Genomic DNA, 23,856 nt, shown 5'->3' on the forward strand with positions numbered 1-23,856 from the left:
GGTGAACAACAGTTCCCTATTCAGTTGGTCCATTCCCTTCATGATTTTATAGACCTCTGTCCCCCTTACCCAAATTGAAGATGACTTTGAATTTTAAGATGATCCCCCAATGATTAAATCAGGGGTTGGCAGCATTTTTGACTGGAGTGCCAAAAAAACTCAACCTCAACCCACACCTTGACTTGGCATGCCAGGGGCAGATGGCTGGGAAGCTGCAAGGGGCCCTATCCTTGTTGCTGGTGGTGGGTGCATGCACGCCTCCAGGTGGATGGCAGGGGTGGTGCTGGGGTTGTAGTTTCCTGGGCCTTTCGTTGTCCATGTGCCCCAAGGTGCGCATGCAGCTGCCACTGGCCACAGCAGCAGGCAGGCTGCAAACAGCTGCACTAGGGTCCAGAGCCCTGGCTCTGTGGCCAGTGGTGGCTGCATATGTGCCTTAGGGTGCACAGTGGGGAAGGGGCCAGGGCAGCATAACCCATTGCCAGCCACAAGCCAGGCTGGGGCTCTGCAGATGGCTCACAGTGGCTTGCAGCCTCTCGGCTGCCTGCCGCAGCCACAGGACCCTGCCGCCCGCTACAGACTCCGGGTTGCTTGCAGCAGGCCTTGCAGCTTCCCTGCCACATGCTGCGAACAGCCTCAGCTCTGTGGCCAGTGGCAGCTGCCCAGAGTCCGGGCCAGTTGTGACATGCCAAGCAAAATGGCCTCGTGTGCCATGTTCTGGCTTGCATGCCAGGGGTTGCTGACCCCTGAATTAAAATTATAACACATTTATAATTTCCCATGTATGGAATCCAGTTGGTGGAAGGCTATCTTAAATTCCCCCCCTGCCTCCCCACTGCTGTGGCAGGAAAAGAAATGGCAGGGGGCAAGGGATCAGGGTTTTGTTTTTGTTTTTTTTTCTTTTTAAATCATGCAACAATATATTTTAAAAGACCTTGAATGCAAGCAGCTGGACATCTGCAGTTGCTCAGCAAAATACAGTGCTTTCTCACCAAGAGTATGCCAATGTATATGATACACACCTTGTTTTTGAAAGGCAGCATGAAGAAAAAAAAAATCTTTCTTGTAGTAATTGGGTGGCAGCAGTTTCGGAGCCACACCTACTGCCAGCCCTGCACGCAAGGTCTGGATTTTCAAAAATCTCTTCCTTTAAAAATGGGATTGAGGCACCTTTGAACATTTTATCCCAGTCTTGTTAAGTTTAGTTTAGTATTTAGTCATTTTAAACAGAAAAAAAATCTTTAAGGGTGTAAAAAGTAGAACATATGTAATGAAAATGTGAATCCAAACTCATTACAGTTTCAGGATCTCAAAATGATATTAGTCTATTTCCCTTACACAACACTTTACATATTCCCTCTATCATTCCAACTAGGACCCCTGTGCTTTGAATCTTCACAAATTTTTGAGAGCCCATTTCTTCCTAATTTATCTAGATAATCTGGATTTCCCAGGTGGCTGTGTGAATGTAGAATGCATGAATGTCCAATTAAAGATGATAATGTTTAGAAGCAGCACAAATGCATACACCACATTTTCCACTTTAAGTAATGTGAGTCAGTGGGTAATTTAGTCATACCAAGTGAATGCAGTACATTGCTCCTGTGATTAAGTGTTTGCATGTTTAATTTAGCATTGCACTTTTATGAGTATCTGTGAAAACTTCGTGTCAAACAAACTGCCCTTTATGCAAAATTATTCTTAAACTCATAAAGTGTAACATGTCAAAACACTGTCTCCATAAAAGCAATGTATGTTTTACATTACATGTAATAAAGTGCTCTAAGAATCACAGCCAATAAAGGAGCAAAGACAATCATTTATGGTAAATCTCAGGCTTGGAATGAGCCCAGTTTCCCAATCCCAAATCTTTTTCAATTAAAAACACTCCACCAGGCAAACTAGCTGGTTTCCTTTAAGTAAACTACCACTGTGCTTCTTACCTGGAGGTTTATATTATTCCAACAGGTCAGGATGATCATTTGCCAGATGAGTAACACCAGACCCAAAGTTTTCCACTGGTTCCTGTTTCCACTAGCTCTTGTGGTCTACACAGCAGTAACCGGGCAGCTGGGGAGGATGGAGCCAATAGTACTCGCCTTATTCAACATGTTTGTCACAGCTGCTCATGTGCACTATGGCATTTGTGTGGTAAATATCTGCTTTTCTAATTTTATTGCTGAGTGCAGACAAAAAATTGCTACTGATGCAGAAGACAGAGAGAGAGAAACTAATTTTAGCACACTTGGTGTTGAAGGAGGGGGCTAGGTTCTTCAGTTTTTCAGTGTATCCTTTACTGTCCAAAGTTACAAAGTCCTAAATAAAGACTCGTTTACTGCAGGCACCATGTTCCCACAAGGAAAGACACTTATGTTGCTCAAAATATGACAGAAAAATTACTGCTCTCAGGTTGAAAACTACCAGGGTCATAATCTTTGTTGATGTGTTGTTGCACATCCCCAGACTCTCTCTCTTTCCTCTAGAGGTGCACCAATATATTGGTCCATATCGTATTGGCAACGATAAAAGGAAAATTGACATTATCGGCAATTGGCTTTTTTGGCTGATGTGGCTGATAATGTCGCCATTAAATGCTGTGTGCATGTGTGCAGCCACAGCATTCACACTGCCAGCTTGGCAGCCTGGAGAGCAGTGTCCAGCTGGCAAGTCTTTGGGGGGAAGGAGCGTGATGGAGGGATGGGTGTTGGGTGGGGGGAGAAGTAGATCAAGGCCCCTGCAGTGAGGGAGGGAGTGGGGCTGGGGCAAATGCTGCCCAGCCAGGGTGGGGTGAGGCCAGGCTGGAGCCGCAGCTCGTTCAGGGGTGGGGTGTGTGCGTGTGTGGGTTGGACAGCTCCTGCTGCTGCGTGCACCTCCAAAGGAGGCACGGGGGGCATGTGCCTCCCAGATCTGTGCACAGGGCGAGGGCAGGCTGCTGCTGTGGGCTGGAGCCAGGGGCAGAACTGGCCTCTTCCTGGGGGGGGGGGGGGGGCTGAGCTTCAGGCAGGTGGCAGTGGCACTGGGAAAGGGGGGACTACAGCGAATTCTGGGGTGGCTATAGCCCCCCCCCCATAGCCTCACTCCCAGTGCTGCCACTGCCTGCCCCAAGTGCAGCCCTGGCCCAGCCCCCTCACCAGGAAGAGCCTGGTGCTACCCCCAGCCCACAGCAGGCAGCCCACCCTCGCCCCACACACAGATCTGGAGGGCAAATACCCTCCATGCCTCCCCTGGGGGTACATGCAGTGCTGGGACCTGTGCCCCTTCCCCATGCCCCACAGACAAGCTGCTCACAGCTTCATCTTGCACCCTGCCCTGGCTGGGCAGCACCTTCCCCTGCCCCAGCCCCAGCCCCAGCCCCACTCCCTCCCCCACCACAGGGGTCTCAATCCGCACCCCCCCCCAACAGACTTACCAGCCGGATGCTGTTATCCAAGCTGCCAGGCTGTATATTGGCAATCAGATTGGTATTGGCCAATATGGCTTGTTAATAATTGAGAAGCAGTATAGGCCCAAAAAATCTTTAGCGGTGCACCCCTACTTTCTCCTTACCTAGAGAATTACTCGAATCAAATCAAGAAGTTGCAATGAAGAAAAGCATTAATAAAAATAATTTTAAATATGCAAGCTAAGCCACAGTCCATTATGTACTTTCCTCTCTTCGCTACCACCACACTACATATTAGATGTACCAATGCCATAATTCTGTGTAAAGTACAGGGATCTTTTAAGTTTTCAGATTACATGAGTATAATTTTGTTATTTACTACCTTCTGACTTAATTATCAAATTAATTCTCTCTCAGCATTTTATCTTATAAAATAAATTCTTAGAGCATGCTGTAATTGGATTTTCCTTGCAGAGATGTCTCATATAGCAGAAATTTCATTTAGTAGGTATTTGACTGACATCTGTTTCGTTAAGAGCTGTTGTTGAGCTTTACAGGGGCTCTTTGCTCCTTGCCTTAAAAAGGCAGCCCCTTTTCAGCATGTGGATGCAAATCCTGTAGCAGATTTTAAGAGAAATATCAATGCAGGCCCAAATTGTATAGATCAGAATCATTTGGACCAAGTGCTCGTGGTAGAAATAACCCAAATTTTACTAACATTTTATGACATTTCTTTGACCTTTGGTCAGCACTGGCTTAATCTTTCACCAGTACATTGCATGGGGAATTTAAAATCAAAACTCACTTGTCTTAATGGGTATAGTTCTTCAAGTAAATTCCCTCAGGGAATAAGAGCAGTGACTTTGAATTCTGATGCTTGTATTATGTTTTTAATCAACACTCAAACCTCTGATTTATTTTTAGGTGAGACAGTTGAGTGACTATTTCAACATTTACACCTTTTCCTTAAAGAAACGCATTTGAGGATGAAGTCTTCGCTGTGACCAGGACATGAAACGCTACCATGGGGCTTCTTAGGAGCATTTATCTGATAAACGGTGCAATTCCATTGATTAAAATATTGAACTATAATGGACCAAATATTCAAAACCCTGGAATACTGAGCTATGGAGCAGGGTTTTTAATATAAGAGAATTCTAGTTGAGAAATTAAACTCTTAGTCACTCTGCTGCTAACTTAACTTTTCTACCTATTCAGACCAAAGCACTTCCTTATTTAAGTCCTTACTCCTCCTCTTGTTTGCTCAGGGCAATGGGGGCCACCCTTCTTATCAGGCATGCCACAGAATTAGCCCCACACCCTCCCTGAGGGCACTCCAGTCCCCTTCCTTTGTCCAAACTGCTGCTCTGCTTTCTGCTCCCTACTCTCTGCTCCATGATCAATCTCCTAATCTGCTTTCTGCCCTCTACTCCCTGCCTGATCTACTCCTTTGCCTTCAGCTTCCTGCCCTATCTGTTACTGTACTGCCTGATTCTCCCCCCCTCCCCCTCCCCCTCCCGATCTGTCATGTGCCACACACAGGCTAGCCATGCTACCTGTGACAAAGTGCCACAGATTGGCCATCTGTGGCTCAAGGTATCATGTTTCAACTTCTTTGTTTGTACCTCCAAAGTCATGCACACATCACCCTTAATTTAAGTAATTTAAATTGAAGCAGTGCCTTCTTTTTATCCTAGTATGTTCCTCAATGAAACCACATTTAATGTCAACTAGATATCCTTCCTCCCCACTCACATCTCCATGCCTGCTTCGCTGATGCCCCATTTATATGGATTTCCTGACACGAGAGCCACAATCCATGTCTGTTTCCCTCGCCAAGTTTAACTTCTCTCACATTACCCAAAAGGTTAACCCTGGTGCAATGTCTGCTCTCTCTCACATTCACTAGTATAGAAGAGATGAGATCAGGAAATTAATTACAACCCAACCAAAACCCTCCCAATCCCATACCCTTTTTCTTGTCTCCCAGTAAGCCTGGTCTAATGTATGTCTATCAGGCCACAGGTTCCACATGTCAGCAATTGTCTTTATATCTTTTGTAGCAGACAGAATCAGTACTTAACTAAGTAAACAAGCATTTTATCCCATTATAAGAGAATATAAGAATAAATTTGTCCACCACAAACTTTTGAAGATTCTTTAATCTCACTGTTAAGATAAAACGCAGCTGGTAACTGGGCATATGCATCTCAGAGCCACAAAGCAAGTAGTAAAAAGTGAGCCAGTCACATTTTGTGTCAGTTAACCAATCCTGTTTTTTTGGCTGCAGCGCTTGGAAGAAATTGGTTTGTGGTTCAAATGTCAGTCCGTGTACACTCTAATAGTAGATGGCTTGACCTGTTTTTCAGACCTAGATCATTCCTAACAGGTACTCTCTCACAAAGTGATATAACCTGCATGTGACCCCAAAGGGCAAGTTTGAGTCCAGTTTTCTCATCCTCCACAGGGAAATGTCTCATTATCTTTATAACAACAGAAATTAGGTATTAGCAATGATGAAAAAATCCAAGTATATTACATATTTTGATTAGGCTTTTCTTATCAATCTGTCATATCAGAATCAGCAAGAGTCCAGGATAGTAGAGATAGTCTGACTTTAGCCAAAGAGCACAAAGCTTTCTATAATCCCAAATTTTGATGTTGTTTGGGTTCCAGCAGTCTGTATTTGTAGATTTGGAAGCCAGGGGTTCTAGTATCATCTATTTATGAGTTTGCAGTTTATCTGGCCAGTGTGCCATGGTTGAATCAGTGACTTGGTTAAACTTATTCTTTAAGTGTATGGAATGACAAATCCGGTTCCTTCCAAATCTGCATGGAGATAAAAGATGCTGGGTTGATTGCCTCAGGGCTTTTTTGAAGACTAAGGAACTACTGGGTGTCCAGAACAGGATTCCAATGATGCCTGAAGCCACCCCTGCTAGATTAACCCTAGATCAAAAGGTTATTTAATGAGAGATGCAAGAAAGGCACCCTGTAATTAATAAACTGAAGTTTGACAGTTTAATTTGGACTACATCTGAAGTTTCATTCTTTGACAGAATTGTATACTAAATTCAAATACTATATACACTAGACTATATTCCTCTTACCTGCTTTGATACCTATATTTATTTTTGAAAATTTCTGGAATATAATAGGAAATATCTAAAAAATACTTTTGTAAATGAAAAGCAGGTTGTACTTTACTCCAAGTACAGTATTTGAAGTGTAGGTTAAAAGCCTACGTGCTTCCTTTTTATTTATAAACAGTTGGAAATGTGTGCGCATAGAATGGCTTCGTTAGGTGTTTTGTATTTTAGTGAACTATTCCAAGGTACACGGATAGAAAACTTGAAATGCCAGAAGCTGTTTTATCTATAAAATAAACATTTTATAGATAAACGCATGCCACACATTTGTAATATAAATGAATTTCTTATAGTATTGTTTAGTGTGGAATGTAATATATACAACTGTTATGTCCACTATTTTTTTAATCAATGAGATTTGTCAGATATAAGTTGAAATATAAATGTGGATAATGTATTCTACATTGCATTGTACAATGAAATATACTGCATTGTCAGAAGATGTTGGGGAAAATAAATCAACTGTGATTCAACAAAACAGAATAAAATGTCTTTTGTTCAAAGGACAGCATGATCACTGATGGACTTTTTTGCAAAGTCTGCTGAGAATTATGGAGAAGAAAAATTGGTTTCCCTTCAATAAATGCCTTTTCCCCCATTCATCTGTGCTATACATGGTAATTTTCACAATCATTTTCAAATGAAAATGTGATTGAAATGTACATGTTTTTCATTGTACAGCATAAAACAGCAGAGATTTGCTCACTCACTTTTCCAGTGAAAGGCATCTATCAAAAGAATGAGCTCGCTGAAGCAATTCACTTATGGTTGGACAGTGGGGTCATTCAGGTTTCTGTCCACCTTTTTGGCTTTAAGTTCTCCTTTCCCACTGAAATCTGCTCATCTAAGAATCTCTGTGGGTGCTTTGTGCACATTCTGAACTGTCCTCATGCTGAGGGTTCGAAGCAATCACACAGCTTCAGAAAAGAAAAAGGCAAACCTCTAAGCAGAGGTCAGGAATGATTTAGATTCAATCCTTTGCTCTTCTGAGAAGGAAAGCATACACTTACAGCCCTATTCCTCGAGGCTTAGACCAAGTATTAGAAGAACATTTCCTACAGCACACCAATGCTATGAACAGACACTGCACTTGTCCCTGGACAAATTATGCCTGTGTTTGTTCTGGAACAGCAATATCCTGGAATCAGTGTATACGCACATTGCCCTTCTGATCAGGGATTAGTGAGCAGCTGAATGCTATCCACTTTTCTGCCATTGATTCAATGACATAATTGCAGGATAACAGTTCAGATACACTTTGCAGTGTCTCAGGATAAACCGTTAGTACTTCTTATCCCATGAACTTTTTACGATTTATCCTGGGACAAAGGACACGGATATCTGAATGACTGCATTTTGTCCTGGGATAATATGCCTCATCCCAGAACAAATGCAACATCTGTTTGTAGTCTGAGTCAGAGCCATGGAGTTGGCTTTGATGTATTCCTGTACACAAAGCAAGTATTTCTGTTGTCAATGTAAATAATTTTTAGATGTTGAAGTCTTAATGCTAAGCCTCTCCATCAAAGGTCCATTTGGATCTTCTCTATCTTTCTTGCACTATTAGCATTCCCTTTTTGGACCTTCTCTGCACCTGCTAGTTTCTTCAAATGTTGCTGTTGCTTTTCCTCCAAACCCAAACTAGACATTTAGCACTCTAAGATTGGAAAGATTTGACCAAAAAGACGAATCATAATTTTTTTTTTTGTGTTTTCATTCATCTTATTGTATGATCTGTGGAAGAATGATACAATCACTGTGTTCTTGAAAAGCATTTCCTACATACATTAAGTAAATGAACTGTATTTTGTTTTAAACTGTTTGCCTTTTCTTCTCTTCTCCGACAGGTGATTAATGATTTTTGTTTAATATATATTTAAAAACAGAAATGTACCAATTTAAACTCCTTTGAATAGTCTGTAGAGTTAGACAGATTTTAACATATATTTTTTTATTAAATATGTAAAAAGATAAACGCAAGTCAAGTTATTCACATATTCAGAGACAAAAAAAAATCTACTCTACCATGCGACAATTTGTGGGTAATGTAAAATGATACCAATACATCTGAATAAGACTTTTTGCATCTATTATGTCATTACTTATCTATTTATAATTAACAATACATATGTTTACATTCCTTTCAGTTTACATTTAATATATAACCAAAGCTTTATGGTGTGCTATTTAGTAAAAGTAATTACAAATGCATATTAAAACCATAACGGAATAATGGGGTTACTCACCATGGAGGGAGGTGAACTCTTTCCCCTTCCAGAGTATCTCTCCCCTCAGCACAACTGAATCTCAACTCCTTGAGAGGATAACTTACCACCCCTGCAATTTATGATCCAAAGCAGTGAAAGTGCTATACTATATAGATACTATAAGGTGAGGAGAAAAGGCAGATTTTGTTGTACTTCTGATTGAAAGAAGTAGAGCAGGGTTCCCTTGCTGAGAACCATTTTGAGAGGGGGAAAAAATCTGAAGCTTTGGAAAGCAAAGCACTTTTTTCCTTCAGTGCTCTCCAATGCTGCTTCTTTAGAAACAGAAAGATGGTGGGACTGTATCAGTGACCATGATCTGCTACTGATGAACAACAGCGTATGGTCAGATCCTGAATTCTTTACCCACCAGAAACTGCAGAGAACATAATAGGATATTTGGAAAAGGAAACAAAAACAAGGCTATTGAATTCTGTCTGTGAATACATTTATATATCTTTTTAGAAAGTTCTCCTTTAAAATTTCTTTACGTAGAAGATTCTAATTGAAACCAAACAAGTCAATTAAACCAAAAATAGTAACAAGTGTTAGATTTCAGGGTACAACACTTAGGAATTGTGGGAGTAATGCTGAGGGCAGAGCCAGAAGACTTTAAAACCCACTGGACTGCTGCAAAAGCTAAGGGTACAACTGAGGAAATAGTAAAACCTGTTCCAACATTTGATAGCACTGGCTGAGGTGTGACACCCTGTAGGAGAGAGATCTCATGTTTAAAGTAGAGCCACTTTGCTGCAAAAGATTTTATTTTCAAATCTGTTTTAAAGTAAACATTTGATACAACTGTCAATTTAGACGTGGAGCTTAATCAGTAAAGTAACTCTATAAAGATTTGAAAAAGGAGAAACCACTCCAAAGATTTAATTCGTTTTTTCAGTGACCTTAGTTTGGGATGTAACTTCCTTGTGCCTGCCGAATCAAATAACCAGAGTGGTAAATTAACACTTAAGAGATAAAGGGCTTGGAAATCAAGTGACAGAAGCCAGGAAGCCCAAGTGTAAAAGAAAGGTGATGAAGAAACAAACTAAAATGTACAATCGTAAGATTAGAAGTACAGAATGTTCTGTAATCAATGGCTTGCTGTAGGAACACCTTTGGGACTGAGTCAGGTTCAGATTTGCAGCATGCCAGCCTACTGAACTGTTTTAGTCTCTTGCAGGTGGTTCCCTACTAATGTAGTCTTTATACACATCAGGGCTTCCAACTGATGCACCAAGTCTGACGCATCTAAGGGAAAAATTGGTCTTCAATCAGTATTCAGATCATTTAATGTTTAAAGGGAGAATTGCTTAAAGGATTCTAGGGCTAGTTCTTTAGCAGGCTTGCTGCTAGTGTTTGGACATGCCTAGCCCTAGTCACGACATTTTCATGTTCTGTATATGGATGGCTGAGGAGAGGATGGAGACTGGGAAAAAGGAACTCCCACCGATGTGATCCTCACTTGTAAGGGTGAGAGGCAGAATGCAAGGCCAGAGATGATGTTCTGCAGGTGCAGTTTTGGTGGGGAAAAGATTTGTCTCCTGAATCAGCAGTGAGCTCTGTAGATAAGGAGCTGAAGCAGGAGAAAGAGAAAAATAAATAGATGACCTTAAGAAGGAAGAAGCAGGGAAACTGAAAGGACTTTCAAACAGTTAAGTGGACATGTATCTTCCGGAAATAGAAACACATCGTGCAGCTTTCTAACATGCTTTGGTGTAGAAAACACTCAAGGATTTTTAAAATCTTTACTAAGGAAAATGTTGCCTTGTCTTTTGTTTTATAACTACAGGATGGGAACAATGCAAGTAACATAAGCTTTCCCCCTCCACAATACACCTCATCATGATAGCTTAAATATCACTTCTACTGTCTCCTTTTTTCCAATTACCTGACCAAATTTTTGCTCCAAGGCAGATGTACTTGAAAGAACCAAGTGAGATGCACATCTAGTGGTATAGTACTTCTCGCCACAAGGGATGTCATAAATACGGTAGAACAAATTACAAATGTGTCATACTTACGACAAAAGAAAAAAAATAAATATATATATTTTTAAAGAGCAGAACAAATCTCAAGCAGCCAAGTGGTGAAGTTGCAGTGATGTACAGTAGGTGATGTAGCCCTACAACCTCTTGGGTAGATACACTGAAAGGAGACTTCTGCAAAATGCATCTTGGCAAAGTATGGGTACAGAATGCAGTGGTTGGCTGGCACTCACTATGGTACATAAACGTTAATGGCAGACTGGGAGTGACTGGTTTCAAGTTTGAGGCCACACATGTTCCATTCTCCAGAAGAAAGTTCCCACACAAAATGAAAAATGTCAAAGATGTTGGACGGGTCAGTACTCTTCCTGCTGTGGGGGCTGTTCATGAACCTGCTCTTCACCTTCATGCTCTTCTGTGTGGCTCTCCTGCAAGTTAAAAAAAACCAACCTGCTTTAATGTTAATGTTAGCTGGAATATGGTTTGGTACTAATTTTCATTCAAGTATGAAGACAACAGGTAGCTTTCATTTCAAGCCTGCCAAGGCAATACATCCTTTCTTGGACATGCTAGCACTAGCCTTTCCTTTCATCTCTATCCAACTGAGACAATAAGTCCTTTCATGAAATCACTGCGTTTGATTTGCTGAGCTATTTCACAAGTACGTCTATTTCACAAGTACGTCTAATACCGTAGAATGAAATCTTGGACACTGCAGGGGCATTACAATATCTGCTGCCACTAGTTGTCCCTGTGGAACCAAACGTCCACACACATCTGGATGTGTCCTACATGTACTGGTTTTAGGAGAAATTTGGGCCAGACGCAGATGTTCCATTTGTGCTGGGAGAAGCCCTGGGGCAATCCTGTACAGGAAAATTAACCCCTCTCCTGCCAATCAGCCTCCTGATGGTGCGTGAATTCTTTTGCAGTGAAGGGGGTTCTCCCCATGAAGGAATGCCCCTGCTGTACCCCCCATTGCTGTGGGTTGACCCAGAGAAGTGTGGGGTGAGGCAGGCTGCTCTGGGTCAGCCCAGAATAGTGCAAGGAGCAGTAACTATTCTCCCGCAGTGGGAACCAAGGGCATTCTCTTGGGGCTTTTGGAGACATCTGTGGCAGTTGCTGCTTTTCAATAGCTGCCAACTGCCAGGAAGGGGAGAGGGTAGGCAGCCAATTAATGAGTGGGCCAGGGAGCAGCTCTGTCATGCCTCCTGGCTGAAGAGCTGGCATTGAAGCTTTTTAGCCAAGGGTCTGGAATACATGAATGCTCCAGCTCCTGGGCTATTTTTCAACCAGTAAGACTTCTTACGTGTAGAAATGAATGTTTATATGTGGCCTTAGCAAGCATTTCCCCAAGACAGCTCATAATATTTTGGGTGAGGTCCACACCTCAACTTTGATGTGCCTTCCTTAGGGTTAGCTACTACTACTAGCAGATCTGGCTTTAATCTCAAGTTTCCTTTTAAATACAATATTCCTGCTTCCTGCACAAATGCACAAGTAGACAGATTTCTTTGCTTCCACTTCCCTTTACAACTTAAGTGCTTATTAGTATCCTTTCATTTTAAAAACGGGGCTTAGCCTACCAGAACAGACAAGGTACAACATGCTATCAAATGCTCTTACAAATAAAAGAAATAGTCTCATGTTTAAAGCTGGGTACACTTCAGAAAAATCTCAATTTTTATATTTCCGTAAGTCAGGGGTTTTCAACCTTTTTTAGACTAAGTATCCCCAGTGGCCAGACGCTGGGGGGTGGGTAGATTGGGGGCGGGGGGGGGGGGGGGGAAGGGTAGCATGTGGCCAAATGCCAAGGGTGGGGGGTGCAGGTGCATGGCCGGACATGGAGCAGGGAGGTGGGGACGGTGCACGGGTGGGCAGGGACAGGCAGGGACGGAGTGCCACCACCTCCCAGGAGCAGGGCAGGGGTGGGGCAGGGAAGCTCACTGGGTTGGTGTGAGGGCAGCGGCACCCCTCTGTGGGGCGGTGAAGCTCACCAGGCTGGTGAGTGGTGGCGGTGGCCACCGCATGTTAGCTTCCCCGCCCTGCAAAGGGGTGCCACTGCCTTCACCCTGCCCTGGCCCTGCTCCTGGTAGGTGGCGGGGCTCTGTCCCTGTCCACCCAGGTGTACCTCCTAGGACTGGTCCAAGTACCCCCAGGGATACACATACCTCTGGTTGGCAACCCCAGCCATAAGTGATTCAGTCATGAATCTACTAATCCAAATAAAAGTTTTTAAAGATACCTCAACTTCATCCATTTATTTAGTCTATAAAATGTGCTTCCAGATTCATCAAGCAAAAGTATATCTTTTTTCTGATGTGGAACTTGTTATTTATTGAATCCAGTGGTTTGTATCACAGACAAAATTCTGACACAACATCACTGCAGACTATCATTGATGCCATATAGTTATAATTCATTATATACAAGGATGCTTCAAACTATACCCTCTTATCAGGAAGATTAATCTCAGATCTTACAGGATCAGCAGTGTTCCTTAAATTGTAGATATTAAGTTTAGTGTTTTTATAATTTAGGTGTCCCTGAACAGATATTTTTGATGGGTTTAGCAGGTATTTGAACTCAAGAGATAAATCCTAACTCACACCTTCCATGTTCCTATCAACTCTCATTGTATTAATAGTTATGCACAATGCATTCCATCATCATTACAGAAGGTGATTTTACTGAAAGGATCTTACATAGCTGGTGCCTCTGCCCTAGATTAGTGATATCCAGCTGGAAATGACTGAGAGGAAAAGCACTTGAATGGCAGCTCAGCAATGTCTTATTAAAATCAATACATCTGCAGGATCTGCTGTCTCCAGGCAATTTTTGTTAGAAACGGTTGGTGTAAACACCATTCTCTAGAAATGACATCGCTAATATCTTAAAAGTTAGAAGCTGTATGTGCATGTGTGGAGAGAAGGAAGGGTAGGGAAAATAGAAGAGAGAGAATATAAAGCTTCTGAGGATAATTCAGAACAGTTATGCAATAAACAGTGGTTCCCTTCTGCCAATAAAATATAAAAGGGGGGGGGGGGAGGGAGGCCTTTTATATTTTGTGCAAGATTTGAAATGTTAACCTGTATCCAGACATGGGAAGAGTAGGCAAAATCCAAAGTGCATCATCCATCATTTACGAAGCCACATGAAAACAATTTTCAGGCAGATGCCCCATGTTAGTCAGCAGAATTGCAGCTTAACACTTGAGGGTCCCATGGGAGGAATGGCCTCATTATATATTACACTATGGCTTTTAGCATAATATGTAACAGCCCATTGCCATAGATGTGATTTTAAGGGTTCAAGATTTGTAAAGACCTTAAGGAGTGGATTCCCCCCAACAAGCAATCCAGATGTACCAGATAACCATCTCAGCTTTCTCCATTTGACTACATTTGTAAAAACCATCTTCTCTAAGAATGGTTCCTTGGAGGAAAACAAAACAAACCCCAAATCAAGCTATTCATGCAAGTCAAAATTTGGTCACTTGTGACTGCACTTGTGATAAGTAACTTCTCTGGGAGTCATCCACATGTGCAAGTTTTCCAAAAAGCATTTATGAACAGATACACTCATACTGTTCTTAAAGGGCAAGCACAAGCTTATATTTTGCATGTGCTGGGGAAGGCCTCAAACCATGATTCTAAATAAAAGTGCCAGAAGTTTGTTATAGCTTATTCTTAAAAAAATTTAGAGATGAATCTGATAGGTTTCTCAAATAATATATTCTGTAGAAAGTGCTCCATAAAACCTACTGGATTTAAGAGGATGCCCTTTATCTAAGCATTCTAAACCACTTCATGTAGAAAACCAATAGCACAAGTAAAAACACATTGGCTGCCTCCACACGAGCGTGGATGTTTGGTTCCCTAGAGACAACTAGCAGTGGTATACCTTGTGCTGCCTCTAACTGTTCCCAAGGAATGCCTGCGCCACATGCCCTCTGGCACACAGCGGGTTACCCCAGGTGGCAGTAGCAGCAATCCTCTCGCTCAGAGCCTTGCTGGCACCTGGAGCATGGCTCCAGCTGGCCAGGCTCTGGTTTTGAGTAGCATGCGCTGCCCCTGTGTGCACAACTCTGCTTTTTTTTTGCACAGGATTTTTTGACCCTTGGATATCCACAGGTCAACCCCCCACCCCACCGCGCTGCTCCCTTGCAGCATGGAGAACAGCTGAATGTGTAGTATGTGGTGCTGCAGGTGCATACTTCACGGCCACGCTTGTCTGGACACGGCCATTATGTTTTGGTTAGGCATTTCCATAGGTGGTCCATTAACTGTTGTGAGAGGTGAGCTCCAGTCCCGAGAGCTACCAATTCATATTTTTTCTCAAGTTTAATAAAAGAGACACAATTAGTGTAACCCGGAATCTGTCCCTGAGCAAGAGCAGCTGATATGTGCAAACAGAACGTGATCTTTATCAAAACCACAGGGGATACCCACCACATCATAGTTAGACTGAACCAGAGCATATGAACGACCCTAGAAGGTTATTGAGGAAATGAACTGAAAAACTGAAGTCAGCAGTATTTCAAGCACATAGCCTTTGTCAGGAATGATTTGTGAAATTTGTTCAACCTATAATCTTTTTCTCAGTAGAGCAGGATAGTCAGAATGTTGGTGATGCTTGTAACATGAAGTGAACCTTCCTTTGCTTTACTGACAGCCCCTGCCTTTACCTCTCTCATTAGTTGTTTGGGGCTTTCTGGACCAGAGGTTAAAAGTCAAAGGTGGATTAGCAAGAACTCATTAGCAGAAACAATGGAGCTCCTTGTGGCTGTGGAAGTTGGGACTATTTTCCATTTAGGGCTTGAGAAAACCTAACTGCTATTACCCTGGGATTAACCTACAAACTATTCAGATATTGAGAGCTACACAGATTGGTTACAAGGACAGAAAAAAAACCCAGAACTCAGGGACAAGGCAAGTAAAGGAAAAAAGGAGAAAATAAAGAAGGAAAGAATAGGCAAGAGATGCTGCTTTCCCTCCCATATGATCAAAGGAAGGCCTAGACCTCTGGCTCCAAGTGCCAAGGCACTTGTGCCTTGCTACTGAGCATCATTCTGCTAACGAAGAAAGATGTTCAATAAAACCAGGGATCTTATTCTTCCATAGCAGGAAATGAGTAACTCAATAGAAACGTCCTCAGTGAAAGATTTTTGTATCCAGATGTGGGAAACTAGGGCTTTAGTGTTGAGACAATACACATGGAGTCTGGCTGGAACAGACTTTGGGTGAGAGCATGTTGCATATGGTAAATGTCAAAGAGCAGCAATTTATTTGTGACATTTCCAGTAAGGAGGGAGAAAGGGAACCAGATAAAGGATCTCAGAGCTGTCGACTGAGGTAAGATGCATGTTGTAATGTGTTTTGCCAATAATGAACATTATATGAAAAAAAATGCTGCAACAAATACATTCCTTGACTGGGAAGTCACTTAATGTTTAAGCCAACAAATAGACAAACATGGTAGGGAAGCTGGGGGAGAGGGGATTTCTTTGGCTTTCCTTTACAAACAAATCTCTGTTCTTGAATATAGCAGACATTTCCTTCAATCATTATATACACGTAGGCCTTTTTGTCTGTACTCATGTGTCTGGCCAGAGATTTTCCTTTTTACCTACAAAGAAGCCCTGCTGCCTCATTCCTTCTTGCCAGTTTTGAGTGCTTCCATCAAGATTGTAAGTACAATTTAAGCTTCCAATAATATTTCCAAACCTGCACAAGTTAGTAGCTAGTATAGCCCTATTTCTAATGACTGAATAATCTTACCTAAGTACAACTTCCCTAAAATATATCTTTTGGCAAAAGATGCTACGTAAAACACCATGGCACCATGGTGTTACTGAGAGATTAGGCTAATGTTAATACATCCTGGAACCAAAGCTATAGTCCACTGAAGACTAAGGGGTCAATCTTCAGAGCAGCGTACATAGGGATTTAGCTGGCATGAACAGTAGTAGTTCAGTTAAATCCCTATTGAATCATCACCCCTGAATATATCTGAGGAATTCAGCCAGTACGCTCCCTGTCAGATCTCTTCTTCTTGCTCTATTAAGTGTCTATAGTGCTATGTCTAGGATGCAAGTGAGATACTTGCTTAATCTTGCTGACAAGACATTTCTGAAAAACTGAGAGACTGAAAAGGGCAGAGGTTTATTGGGGTTTGTATACTGAAGAATTTTGCCTATAGCAACAGGATGAAAATACTAAAATATTATTTTCTATAATTACTATAAAAAGTATTTTAGTCTGCTCCTTGCATTAAAAATAGTAGTATAGTGAGTACAGTATGCCTGTCTGCAAGTCTCTCAACACAACATGTATATTACAACAAATTAATATAGTTCTTTAATTAGGAATCCCTCTACACTTACACTATGTTATACTTTATCACTTCCCCCTCTATTTCAGATTAGTTCTTCAAAATTAGGGAGTATAAAACCTATGCAACTGAAATAAAAAGCTACCAGATCCTTTAGTCTATTCATAAACAGCAAAAAGCAGTCTGGTTTCTAAATGCAACATTTTATTTTACTGTATTGCCATTTAAGCAAAGAAAGCTATGACAGTTTCTAACATCAGTATGAATGGTGACCTACATACAGATTTTGATCCAACACCAGAATATCTTGAACTTACATGTTCTTCTGAAGCATAAAGGACTTCCATTAGCCGTTGGACAAGGTCGTTATTTTCCTGCCCATGTTCTTGGCAGAGAAGTTCAATCTCCCTTAATTTTCCAAAGTAGAAGTCCCTTTCCTTCTCCACACCTTCGAGTGCAAGTTTTAATGTATGTACCTGTTGATAAAAGACACCAGTTCCAATAACTGAATCATGGAGCACCATCTGCAAAATGCGCTGTAAACAAAACTTAATCACAATCCAGAACAGGACATTCCAACAATCTTACTCTAAAATTCTAAACTTAAGGTGACATTAGTGCTTGATATGGGTGCCATACTGTTCAAATTCCTGCCCACAGAGGCATGGAGGGAAAGCAATGCAGGTTTCTTTAATTCTCCTTCAATGCACCTCAACTGTCACCTGGAGGAATCACTTCTACTTGCTCTTCTGAGGCAACACTAAGAAACAGCAAATTAAAATAACAGGGTGACTTCTGGATTCATGATTACTTTCCTGACCTCTACTGAGGTTGCCAGGAGTAGTGAACTGTGGTTTTTGTGATGGCAATAATTCTTAAAGAGAACATTTCCACTTTGCCCTAATCCATGTACATTTGTTGGATGTATTGGTTGGCCTACAACGTATCCTTTCCCAAAAATATTTAGCATGTACACAAAACTAGAAAATGTACCATAGGGAAATAAGGGACATAATCTTGCCAGGGTAAGGGAATGCCTAGAGGATCGGAAATATTTTTCACTTCAAGCTCAAATACTGTTGTGCAGCTACTTGCATTTTTTTCAGTGCTTTTGCTACACTGAAACTGGAGTTCAGAGAGCTTATGTTAAAGTAAAATGCCAGCAAATATTCGTGGCGGGGGAGGGGTTCTGAAATACTAGTACAGGCACTCCTCACTTAACGACCGAGTTCCGTTCCTGCGACTAGGTCGTTAAGCGAATTGGTCAATAAGCGAGGAGCCGCCCCTTGATACCGCGTGCCTTGGCTTGAGACGCTGTGCTGCCGTTTCCACAATACGTTTCGTACAATACCGACTGCTCGGAGAGCTGGTCATAAGTCCGCGCGGTCATTAAACAGGTAGGTTGTTAAGTTAGGAGTACCTGTATACAGGTGGTTAATCACCAAGTGGAGTACCTCAGGGTCTGCTCAAAATTCAGAGCACCTTTCTGAACAGATACGCATGCATGTTAATCTTGTTTCAAACTGCATCTTGCCAGCTCTGGTTCACCACTACACTTGTTGCTGGAGCTAAGCACTCACAGAACACTCTGACTATTGAAAGGAAGCGTTTCACGTCAACTAGAAAGGAGATCTCAAATATTTTAAAATTAATTCTGTGGAGAAAAAGCATGTAAATAATGATAGATTTACATATACTGCAGCTAGGATAGGCTGCTGGCGCTTTACTGGGTTATTAATGAGGGGGCAGCAACGTAATAGCAGCAGTAGATGACCAAAGATAATATTGCCAAATGGTAAATCCAGGATCCCAGATTTCATTCAGTTCAGGATGTACTGAAGGTCAGGAATTTTACAGAAAACATTTCTTTCCTGTAAAAATAGGTTGAACTGACAGTTTGTGACATGGATAACAGTGTAAATCAACTGCCACAAATTACAATGGGGTTCTAAGTTCCCTCTTGGTTGCCTGCTCTTCTAGAATGCAAGTGTTTTTTTCTCCACTACTTAAAGTACCCCAACAACAGCCCAAGCAACCATTTGACAGGTTAGAAAATTCTCTTCATTCCCTGGTTTCTTAACTTGCAAGATAACACTGTTTTTGATCTCTTTTCTGATGACAGGGGGTGTAAACTAAGGTGACATCAGGTTTCAAGCCTCTTCCCTTCCTTTTAATCTTAAAACTAGAAACAGCAAAGCCTAAAAAAAGGTGTGTTATTTAAAATAATCTATACACAAGCCTCTTTTACCTAAAAGCTTGCTATCCCCATGGACGCTCAGGGAGGCTAAAATGCTTCAGACCCAGGTGCGGGGTCTGTCTGTGTCAGCTTGTTCTTTGGGAACAGATTCCTAACAACTGCTTCCCATCTGGACAGAGTAAGAGTTTTAAAAAACTGTTTCCAGACCTCTTAGTCTGTTCCAAGCCATTTTTAAGTTTCAGTCAAGAGTTACACAGTTGATTTCCTAAGGCTCCTTCAGAGCCAATAGCTCAGGTCTTGCCTCACTCTCTTGATCTGTTTGCCAGGAGGTGTTTTGTATGACTCCATAGTTTCACATTTCTTTTGTACTTCCTAGCAGGCTTGCTACTAACCTAGCCTATACATGCATATAACACATGAAGCCTATAAAATCACAGCGTAAACGTTCCAATACGCCAGTCACATACAGCTTTCTAAAATGATATCCGCCCCCTGTCCTCTATGTCTGCAGTGACAGGAATCTGCATGCTACCATCTTCACTTTATGTTTTTAGATAAAAGATGACTAAACAAGTATCAAGGCATGGCATGTTAATTTCTGTGCTTTAGTTTGTCAAATAGCAGTGCACCTCTCTGATGCACAAGTTTAAACTAATTAAAGTTTTTATTAGTGGACTTTCTGCTGATGATACATAGATAGAATACTCGTCAGATCACACAACCAAAACAGAGATTAGTTACAATCCAGACTCATAAGGTTGCCTACCAACAGTCACAATGTTCGCTCTTCTCAGACTCTAATCACTTGGACCATTTTAAGAGAAACTTCTAATTTAATGGTTTCTGACAACATTATTCATCATGAAAACAAAGTAAGCTTGCTATATTTAATATGAATGCTTCTCACTAAGTGACACTATGGTTATATAAAAAATGCAGACAGTCTCAGCAATTAATATCTTCCAATTTACATTGTATGTCTAATGTAATACATCAAAGGTCTCAATCTTTTTTTTATTCTGCAAGACACACAAGGGCTTAAAAACTATCCCCAATATTCTGCATATAAAACATATCCCACAAAATTTTGCATCCACAAAGGAATGTGGAAATCATAGAAAATTAGCTGCGTCTTAAAATCCTCCAAGGATGGAGAGTCCACAATCTCTCTGGGTAACCTGTTCCAGTGTTTTACCACCCTCCTAGTGAGAAAGCTTTTCCAAATATCTAACCTAAACTTCCTTTGCTGCAACTTGAAATTTTGCTCATTGACTAATTTACTGGTTGTGAACTAGGTATGTAAAGGGATTAAGGGTAGCCTTTGCTTCTTGAGAATCTGAAGGGGTACGGGGGAAATTGTTGTAGGCTTTTCTAGACACAAGCTCACACACATATATTGACTGTACTCTAACTGGGGGCAACATGAACCTACCTTTACAGCTCATTGAAGCAGAGATTTCCTGGCTTGGAACTGAGTGCTATGTGCACAATATACACTAGGTCTTATCAGCACATAGTGAGGTGCCAGACAAATAAAGTCAGTATTAAAAGAACTGCGTTAGCAGAAAAAGCACAATCTCTTTAAAAATAGTTTGATGCAAGATTGTCATCTGGACAGTAACTACTACTTTCTCTACATATATCAAAATAGATTTAAAATAATCCATACTGGCTCCCCTCAAAATTACTAATTTGTGTATGGTCTACGGGATCTTTATATATAGACATTTGTTAACAAATATGTCCATGCCAAATAGGACAGTGACTTAAGCAGCAAAGTGTTTAAGATCTTAACATTTGAGTAGAAATTTTAAAATCAAAATTGCTGAACACTCAGTTACCACTAATGTCAGGAGACACTACTGGAAACTCTTAGAGGTCAGGGGGGAAAAAGTCAGGTCACATTTGGGATCCCAATCAAATTTCATTATTTAGTTCGTGTCTGGAAATCACACATATAATACATAAAGTGTGAGTCCTACTCTTCATTTTCCCTGCATACAGTAACCTAGAAGAGATGACTTACAGATCAGTTAATTCTATACTTATTTTTTACTACTTTCAGTAACAATTTTACACAACTTAATTTAACTTTTTACAGTAACAATCAAAGGGTCCAATCATAATTTAGGGCCTACTGTGCTTGGCACTGCTCAAATGGATACACTACCTCTGCCTCAAGGAATTGGACACATGTAATGAAACATTATACTGGGTTCCCCTCAAACACACACGTCACCTGCAGTCTGTTTCAACAATGCACAGAGATGTCCTAGTTTCTGTATTAGCGAGAAATGGAAAGTAACCACATACCAAAATGTGAAATTCTATCACTAAAATTCAAAGTCAGTAATACCAGAAGCCAGGATGGAGCAGCAGCAGCAGCCAGAAAATGGGCTTTCATGCTCCAAAGAATCCTGATCAATTGCAGAGGCAAAATAATGTATATGAGACATAGTATAGTGGAAGAACCCAACAGTGGTCCAATCAATCTGATTCACAGGTGTCAGTGTCAGACATTATAAAAGGCATAAAGTTCCTAAACACCTGCCCTATTGTGTTTCAGGGCCAGAATATATGTTTCCCTCTGATCACAGTTGAAAAAAATAAGCTCATACTCTGAAGCAGGTAGGCTGGGAGCCTTCAGAATCTCCCCACCTAGAAATTCAGATTTTCATTTATACTAAGGACCTATTACATCACTGTGGTGACATAAAGAGGTCTTGAAGTAGACGCCCTATATGCCTATTAAAGCCCCATATAACATAAGGGGTGCTGTAAAGGTTCTGTAGTAGAAATCAGAATTAAGTCCCCTTTGTTAATAAGTATCTAATCTTATTCTTACTTGGATCAGGAAGATTCTGTTCTATAGATTAATTAAGCCACATCCTTCTCTCAGATTTCATTGTCTTCCTTTAAGACAGAGAAGCATATATATATTTAGGTTTAACATCTTCAAGAAGGTTTTTGCATTGCAGTAAGATTTAGTAGTTTAACTCAGAATAACCCTTGTGAGCAGAGCATTGGCCATCCTTCAGTCATCTGTTATCTTCGCAATTTTTAATGATAAATCGTTGTCCTCAGACAAGCTATTTTAGCCTTTGCTCCTTTGGAATTACCATGTGGTTATCATCCAGATTAAAACCTGAATTGTTACCATAATCTTGGGTACCATGCACTAGTGTGACAATGCCAGTGCTAGTGCTTCTACTTCTTGCGGTTGAAACAAGCTTACCTGTTCACTAAGCTGTATGACTTGTGTTTCCAAATCTTTATCTGATTTGGACACTGAGCTGCTGGGTGTGGCTTTTTTTGCTGATGATGGACGAGAAGGTGTGGACCCTGGTTTAGAAGCTGGACTGGATTTTGCAGCACCTGAGGGCACAAAAATAAAAAACACTCCTTAAAATAATCTTTGTAAAGTGATTTAAGTAAATATGTTTGTCCCTGAGAGATAAATGTGTTCCCAATAATTTTCTAGCCTTACCACTTCCAGATACAGAAAAACATGGTGAATTTACATGCAGCCTTTAGGTCTGTTACTTCCATGCTGCAAGTAAAAAATGTACTTACTTTTTAGCTGTGCATTAGAACAGGAGATAGGAAAGGAAATACCATAACTAGAATATTATGTTTGGTTTTAAATGGACAGTAAAATATATCACAACATTAGCTGAATAAAAATAAAAACATTCTTGAAGTCACTACCACTGTTTTACAGCTTTAAGACACTGTCAAAAACAAACTATAAGGCTCTTCTGCTTATTGCTTACTACTTTTATTTCTTAAACCTATTGAACAAAAGGTAGGTTGGTTTTTATTTATAAAACTGATCTGATTCTATGCATTCCTCTACAGGTTAAACTGAATACCATTAATGGATATTCACATAGAAATTCAACTGTTGTAAACAACACTAAATCCATCACTGGACATTCAGCTGCTACAGTGACCAGAAGATCAAATTTTTGATTTGCTTTGGGCTTCTCTTTAATCATGTGTTAAGCAAAGCTGATAATGTATTCAAATATATAGCAATGCTGTTATCAAAAAAAAAAACCCAGCAGCCATCACACAGGCATATAGATGCTCCATATGCACAGGCCTAAAGGAAGTACAAATGACTAAGCTCAGCAAGAAACATTTATATACAAGGGCCAGGGCTATTTTTATATGCACCCTAGGGCTGACAGTGCCCTTCCCTCCTTCCCCTCCTCTTTTCCCTCCTTTAGATGTAGACTCCGAGGGAGCCTCAGTCAGAGCATGTGAGTTGCTTCCTTCCACCTGTCTTGATGCTCTGCAATTCCTCAGCCTTCTCCACTTTAAACTGGTTGAAATCTGTTTCAGATATGAGGCTCAGACCCCAAGCCTATCAACTGCCTATTTATTTTCAAAGCAGTCTTTTCCCTTAAATAAACTTAAAGAAAGCTTGGTAAGAAGCAAAGGTCTTCTTTTGCAGGACCCTGATCTATACTACTCCCTTCCATGGAAAGATGCATGCAAGACAAGTGCCTGCATGCTGTTGGGCTCTGATGTGCAGCTGCAACCTCCC

The 23,856-nt window shown here is 41.0% G+C and overlaps 2 protein-coding genes across 8 annotated transcripts in view; one reads left to right on the top strand and one right to left on the bottom strand.

The window, feature by feature from the left end:
* The window catches only part of LOC106738256 (ethanolaminephosphotransferase 1), an 84,530-nt gene extending 77,496 nt beyond the window's left edge, over positions 1-7,034 (top strand). Inside the window, exons 9-10 of the mRNA XM_019498584.2 lie at positions 1,966-2,148; positions 4,304-7,034. Of these exons, the coding sequence (XP_019354129.1) occupies positions 1,966-2,148; positions 4,304-4,363 (243 nt within the window). The 3' untranslated portion in view covers positions 4,364-7,034. The remainder of the gene's footprint in view (positions 1-1,965; positions 2,149-4,303) is intronic.
* A 1,424-nt stretch (positions 7,035-8,458) lies between these two features.
* MAPRE2 (microtubule associated protein RP/EB family member 2) overlaps positions 8,459-23,856 on the bottom strand; it is a 147,328-nt gene continuing 131,930 nt past the window's right edge. For 6 of the 7 annotated variants that reach the window (XM_014606859.3, XM_059724113.1, XM_019498587.2 and 3 more), the window contains 3 exons: positions 22,540-22,679; positions 17,425-17,583; positions 8,459-11,202 (listed from right to left, as the gene is read on the bottom strand). In XM_014606859.3, coding sequence (XP_014462345.1) covers positions 11,131-11,202; positions 17,425-17,583; positions 22,540-22,679 — 371 coding nt within the window. In that variant the 3' untranslated portion in view covers positions 8,459-11,130. Of the gene's footprint in view, positions 11,225-17,424; positions 17,584-22,539; positions 22,680-23,856 lie in introns of all 7 variants that reach the window. The other variant, XM_019498586.2, reaches the window with a different exon arrangement.

Source organism: Alligator mississippiensis, chromosome 3, assembly GCF_030867095.1.
Source record: "Alligator mississippiensis isolate rAllMis1 chromosome 3, rAllMis1, whole genome shotgun sequence".
Lineage (NCBI taxonomy): Eukaryota > Metazoa > Chordata > Crocodylia > Alligatoridae > Alligator > Alligator mississippiensis.